Raw genomic sequence first — 6,707 nt, 5'->3', positions numbered from 1 at the left:
TGAGTCTGAAGAGGACTTTATAGATTGGTATCGGACATATGGGCTAATATCGGACTTATGGACTTGATCTGGACTGGGCTGGGATGTTTTCTCAATGTTCAATTGCTCTTGTATATAAATCTCTTATACACACCTGTGTGTCCATGGATTTGTTTGTCTAGTCCACCCAGGCTAACACAGCCAGGGTGCACAGGGTTCACGGGAGCTTCCAGACTAGGAGGGCCCAGTGGTCTACTTCTGAAAGCCAGCCAGGGAAACCAGACGGATCACAACAGAACATTGGGCACCTCACGTGCTTTGGCCATGTCATCAGGAAGGCTCAACTATTGGAAGAAGGCACCATGTTTGGTAAAGGAGAGGGCCCAGGGGGGTGAGAGAGATCCTTGGTGAGATGGACTGGCACAATTGCTGCAACAGTGGAGTGGACCATGCCAGCAATGGTGAGGCTAATCCTGGACTGGGGATGATTTTGTTCTGTGAGAGTCTAACAGTTAGACCATTAGTTGGTATCAACGTGATGGCAGCTATCTGTCATGGGCTCAATCCTTGTGTGGACTGGCCAAAGTTACTTTCTTCCATGGCTGTAAGTACAACGTCAGAGTCAAAAGAGAGCTTCAGGATCAGCCAGACTATTTTAAAGGCAAGAACGTGGAAGACTTGAGGGAAGTGATTTAAGGAAGGGGAAGGCATCCTAGCAAGACCTTGTCTTCCAGCTTTCCATCCGGCGCTACTTCCAGAACATCCTCGTTCTCCTGCCCAGAATTCAACTCTGGTTGGGAAAATATCTTGAAACCTCAGTGAAGCCCAGGAGGCTGCATTTTCAGCAGGTGTGGAGACTGCAGGGGCGCAAAGACCTGGAAGGAGGCTCCAGCTCCAGGTGCAGGCAGCATGTGAGGCCACAGTTCCACAGTCCTGAGTGGCCCTTCACAATGAGCACTGGTGGGCCACTGTCTTTCTGGGAGAGGCAAAGTAAGGAGGAAGAGGGAGCAGTGGAGGGCCCCAAGAGAACGCAGGCAAGCACACGTTCGTACAGAGAACCGGAGGCCAGTGCTCACACACAAACTCATGCACGCGTGCTTATCGCAGCCTGACAGTCAAAACCGTGGCTCAGACCATCCCACAGGTCCTGCAACAGGTCAACGGGCCAACTGCGGTGTATTGCTCTATTGTTTTTTTTCAAAAATCATTGTATTGGGGGCTCGTGCAGTTCTTATCACAATCCAGTCATACATACATCATGTCAAGCACATTTGTACCTTCGTTGCCATCATCATTTTCAACATTTGCTCTCCACTTAAGCACCTGGCATCAGCTCCTCGTTCCCCACCTCACTTCCTGCTCCCCCTCCCTTGTGAGCCCTTGATCATTTATAAATTATCATTTTGTCATATCTTGCACTTTCTGATGTCTCCCTTCACCCACTTTTCTGTTGTCCATCCCCCATGAACCCCTGATAATTTATAAATTATTTTGTCATGTCTTATACTGCCCAACATCTCCCTTCACCCACTTTTCTGTTGTCCATCCCCCAGGGAGGAGGTTATATGTAGATCCTTGTAATCGGTTCCCCCTTTCCAACCCACTCTCCCAGTATGGCTACTCTCACCACTGGTCCTGAAGGGACCATCTGTCCTGGATTTCCTGTGTTTTCAGTTCCTATCTGTACCAGTGTACATCCTCTGGTCTAGTCGGATTTGCAAGGTAGAATTAGGATCATGATAGTGGGAGGAGCAAGCATTTAGAAACTAGAGGAAAGTTGTATGTTTCATCTTTGCTACACTGCACCCTGACTGGCTCGTCTCCTCCCCGAGACCCTTCTGTAAGGAGGTGTCCAGTTGCCTACAGATGGGCTTTCGGTCCCTAGTCCGCACTCCCCTCCTTATTCACAATGTATCTCTCTATTCTACGGGATGCCCCCTACTCGGCCATCAACAGAAACTAGCTACGGATGCACTCTACAACTGGATGAATCTCCAGGAATTCTGCTGAGTGAAAAAGAGCCAGTCTCCTGAGGTTCCATGGGATTCCACTTACATAGAATTGTTGACGTGAAAACATTTTGTAAATGGAAGACAGATAAAGGGGCCCAGGGGTTCGAGATGGAGCAGGGTGGTACGGGGTTATCAAAGGGTGATGGCTGTGAAGGGGCTGTTCAGTACCTTGACCGTGGTGGTGGCTGTGTGCACCTGCACATGTGGTGAGACGGCACAGAATGTCACACACACACACACACACACACACACACACACACACACACGGCAGACTGCATCAGGGTCAGCATCCTAGTTGTGACATTGTACCACACTCCTAAAAAATGGGGAGAAAGGCCAGGCTGGCTTCCTGCTTCCATAAAGAGTTAGTCTTGTCAGCATTGACTCTGCAGTCGTGACTTTGTTTGTTTTTAAATAAAATGTTACCAATGGGCAACTGGACAAAGTGTACCATGATCTCTGTGTGTGTGTGTTTACAGTCACAAGTGACGACAATGGTCTCCATCCAAATCCCCATTACGAAATAAAATATGGGAACGGTATTCAGCCACAATGAGGAGCGGAGAGCTGAGATCTGCTATGGCATGGGTGAACCTGGAAAGCATTCTGCACAAATACTGTGCTCTCCCAGCTGTATGAAATGTCGAGGCTAGGGAGTGTCCAGAGAGACAGGATAAGCGTGGTCACTGGGCGCTCGGAGAGTGCACAACTCCTGTGGAGGAAGCGGGACGCGATGGCTGAAAGGGGCCACGGAGTTTCTGTTTGAATGATGTGGTAGATATATAATCATTTGTCAATTTGAGGATTAAGAGTGTAGGGGCGGAGTCTAGCTTGTCAATCAGATCATAGCCAATGAGGCCTCTGTGTGGGCATGGCCTTCTCCTGAGAATTCTGGGAAATCCAATACTTCCCCCTCAGAGGCGGGCGAGACATTTCTCTCTCTCTGCCACTCCCTGGGAGACATTACAGCTGACAAGACATGGAACTACCTAGTGCCCGGAGCTGGAGAAGCCACACAGACCTACCCTGATGCAACCAGACTGCTGAAGCCAGAGAAGCCACAGAGAGACTCCTGCCAGCGCTGAGACGCTTACACCACCACTGGATCCAAAGACTTTCTACCCACTGGTTTGTGCTTGTCCTGCATTTGGCTTCATTGCATGTGTTTCGTGAGTCTGAAGAGGGCTTTATAGCTTGGTATCGGACATATGGGCTAGTATCAGACTTCTGGCCTTGGACTGAGCTGGGCTGTTTTCTCAATGTTCAACTGCTCTTGTACATAAACCTCTCCCTTACAGACAGATGAGGGTCGCCGTGACTTGTTTCTCTAGTCTCCCCAGACTGACCCAGGTGATGAAGAACTTGTTGGGTTAGAGGCGGGGGTGGGGGTGGGGTGGGGTGTGTGTGTGCACCTCATCCTCACTGCTGCTGAGTCCACGACGCTAGCTCGCAGCGACCCTACAGGGCAGGGCAGAACTGGCCCTGTGCAGTCTGTAACCCTTTGTGGGAGTAGAGAGCTTGTCTGTCGCCTGTGGAGGGGCTGGTGGTTTCAAACTGCTGACCTTTCGGTTAGTAGCCCAACGTGTAACCACTGTACCATCAGGACTTCTTTGCTCTGCATGGTGAGTGCAGTTAGTGACTGTGTTGTATCACACATGATCACACATACACTGAAAGGTTATGGGCAGGCAGCAGATTCAGGCAAAGGGGCTGCCCCACCACTGTGACGTCCACTCTCTGGCTCAGAGAACGTAGTCACTATAAATAAGTGGCATTATTCTCAGAACAATCCAGAGCAAACGAGTCAGGATGGAGGGAGGAAGACAACACCATCTTCTTGAGCCTCCCCTTCATGCTGACGCCTAGTGGCCGGGAGGGTGCCCTGGTGACTGTTACATCTCCCCCATGCCCGGCCTGGGCTGAGAACTCTCCCATCTCCACGGCTCTCCCAGCCCTCTGGACCCGTCTGCCTTAACTCTGAGAAGCTTGGTGCTGGCAGCAGGCAGCGCCCTTTTCTTCCCCTCAAAGGAAGCCCAAGGTGAAAGAGACAGTGCTGAGCAACATCTCCAGGCTGGGTGGAAACACTGTAAATACTGACTCTGATTTCAAAGGGAGAGGGCGAGGGAGGAGGGAGCCAGGAGGGAGGGGCACGCATCTTCAGCTGCTACAGGAAGTTATAAGCCACAGCTTATGCTTTCTGGGTGTTAATCACTCAGGACGAGCTTTGTAAAACCCGGAGGGAAATGTCCGTGGGGGTATTCTTTGCAGTGGCAAAAAGCCAGCAGGTGAGATGCCCTGGGAAGTGGGTGAAGGTGTGGGCATGGAGGGGAAGGTGGCTGGGAAGCTCCCTAGGGCCCAGAGCAAGTGGGCTTGTCACCTGAGAGGCCATGAGGCTGAGGAAGCCTTTAAACCTTACCTGCTCAGTCCTCGCCACTCAGGGTGTGGCGGCTTTAGAATCCCCGGGTTTTCGGAGCGTCAGACGCCTGGCTTCAAAAAGAAGCCCCGGCTTGTCTCTGTCCCTTTATTTAGGAGAGGATAATGAATTTAGATATTGTTCAAAGTTGCCAGCTGACTTGAGCAGGGAAAGAGATAAGACTTCTATTTCTGGGATGGCAGGCAGCGGGTGGGGCTGGGGACACCTTGACCTTGGGAAAAGAGGTAGGAAGGGAAGGAACAGCATGGAGCAAAGCCGGGAGAAGTCAAACCAAGTCTGGGCATCGGCAGAGGGAGACCACAGGGCACACAAGAAGTGACCACAAAGGTGCACAGAATGGGGTCTGCTGGGATGGACTGGAATTCTCTGCCCCAACGCTTTGGAGCTGAGGATCCCTGATGGCATCGTGGGTTACAAGTTGGGCTGCTAGCAGCAAGGTCAGCAGTTCGAATCCACCAGCCATGCTATGGGAGAAAGATGAGTCTTTCTGCTCCTATAAAGTGTTACTGTCTTGGAAACCCACAGGGCCAGTTCTGTCCTGTCTTACAGGGTCGCTATGAGTCAGAATTGACTCGGCGAGGGAGGGGGTGGAGGAGGAGGAGGAGGAGAAGGAAGAGGAGTAGGAAGTGGTGGCGGTGGCATTTTGGAGCTAATTTCTAGGCTGCAGTCAGCACACACAGACCCATTGTGAAATTCCAGATTCCTTTAACACACTGAGCAAGTCCTGCTAGGTGGGAGTTACCGCTGCTAGGGGAAGGTCATTGGCAGGTCATGGGCAATATACCTGCAATGCTTGGAGCCTGGCACGGAGCAGGCGCTCAAGAAGCGTTTGTGGACTGAAGAATGAATGAATAAAATAAGGAGTCGGAATCCAAGGACTCCCTCAGCCAACATTTCCAGGAAGTTCCTTCTGCCCACTGTGCCCCGGCAGGCGCTGACCCGGCCCTCTGCCGACTGGGATGGAGGGATGGAGGGGCCCCTTGGGTAAGATGCTGCTTGTGAGATCCACCTGTCATTCCAGCCTGCCTACCTGGACCCCTCATGAAATTCACTGTCCCCGAATGGTGTCCACGGTTTGCGATTGATGACTACAGGTCGGTGGTCTGCGGCCACCCAGCGGCACCACGCAAGAAAGGCCTGGTGGTCCACTTCTGCAAAACTAGCGTCAAGAGGACCCTCCGCAGCAGCTCCCCTGCCACACACGGGGTCGCCGTGAGCCAGGATCGGCTCGGTGGCAAGGCTTTGTCATTCTTACAGAGCCTTCCCGACCCAGGAGCCTTCCGTGTGCGGTGGAGGGAGGGAAGCTGGAGGGGCTGAGGGCTAGTCAGGGAGGCTGCTTTCTCCGCCCTGCAGACGTCGTCCCCCAGCGCCTCCTGGACATCACGGAGCCCTTTCCTCAGGCTGGACGGCTGCTCTCCCGTCAGCACTCGCAGCGCCAAAGTGCCCAACCCAATGACCACCTCCAGGTCGTGCAAGCCTGAGCTCGGTGGCCTCGGGGCGTTTTCTTTGCATAGTGTTCTGTTTTCCCCCCAGCACGTTTATTTTTGTTGCCTGGCTTTGTATAGGCTACTGTGGGATATGAAAAGGAGATTCTGTTCCCCCAGCAAGCTCTTGGCTGGGAGAGGGAGGAGGCCAAGAAGCTGACTGGCTATGGCTGAGACGGCGGAGGGGAACCCACCGAATACCCAAGAGGAGACAACGCACCGTGGTGACGTCAGGGCGTGTGGCCAGCTGGCTGGGGCTGGAATGCCGGACTCTGGGCAGGCAGTGGCATGAAACTGCTTTCCTTTCCAAAGCCAGAGGCTACCTGAGCGCAGACTCTCAGTGACTCCAGCCCTGGCCGATGGACGTTCTCCAGGCACGGAGGTCCAGGTCCCTCTGTGTTGCTGCTCTCTGGGGCTCATAATGCTCCACCCCTGGGGCTGTCCGAGCGAGTGTTACCTTCTGTGCCCTGCGCTTGTCTGCCCTCTGGTTCTGGTGGTAAATCCGGCTGAAGTTGGAAACAATCACAGGAACCGGCAGGGCGATGACCAGGACGCCGCTCAAGGAGCAGATGGAGCCGAAGATCTTCCCGGCGATCGTCTTGGGCACCATGTCTCCGTATCTGAGAGAGAGAGAGAGAGGGAGAGGGAGACTGACTAACAGCGTGTGCAGCAAGCCAGCTTTGCGGCCAGCCATTCACTTATCCGCTCACTCAGTTAGTCGTGTGGCGTGCCTGCGGTGTGCGTGAGGTGCTGCAGCATGACCTGGTAGTGAACAACACAGAGGAGGCCTCAGGTTCA

The 6,707-nt window shown here is 53.0% G+C and overlaps 1 protein-coding gene across 2 annotated transcripts in view; it reads right to left on the bottom strand.

The window, feature by feature from the left end:
* Nucleotides 1-6,707, bottom strand: part of KCND3 (potassium voltage-gated channel subfamily D member 3) — a 275,738-nt gene that overhangs the window by 7,402 nt on the left and 261,629 nt on the right. For both annotated transcript variants that reach the window (XM_004699180.2, XM_004699181.2), the window contains exon 3: nt 6,367-6,529. In XM_004699180.2, coding sequence (XP_004699237.1) covers nt 6,367-6,529 — 163 coding nt within the window. The remainder of the gene's footprint in view (nt 1-6,366; nt 6,530-6,707) is intronic.

This window comes from Echinops telfairi, unplaced genomic scaffold (genome assembly GCF_000313985.2).
Source record: "Echinops telfairi isolate 266 unplaced genomic scaffold, ASM31398v2 ScPeMD7_443;HRSCAF=831, whole genome shotgun sequence".
In the NCBI taxonomy this organism is placed as follows: domain Eukaryota; kingdom Metazoa; phylum Chordata; class Mammalia; order Afrosoricida; family Tenrecidae; genus Echinops; species Echinops telfairi.
The sequence above is the reverse complement of the archived record's forward strand: the minus strand, read 5'-3'. Positions and strand labels throughout refer to the sequence as shown.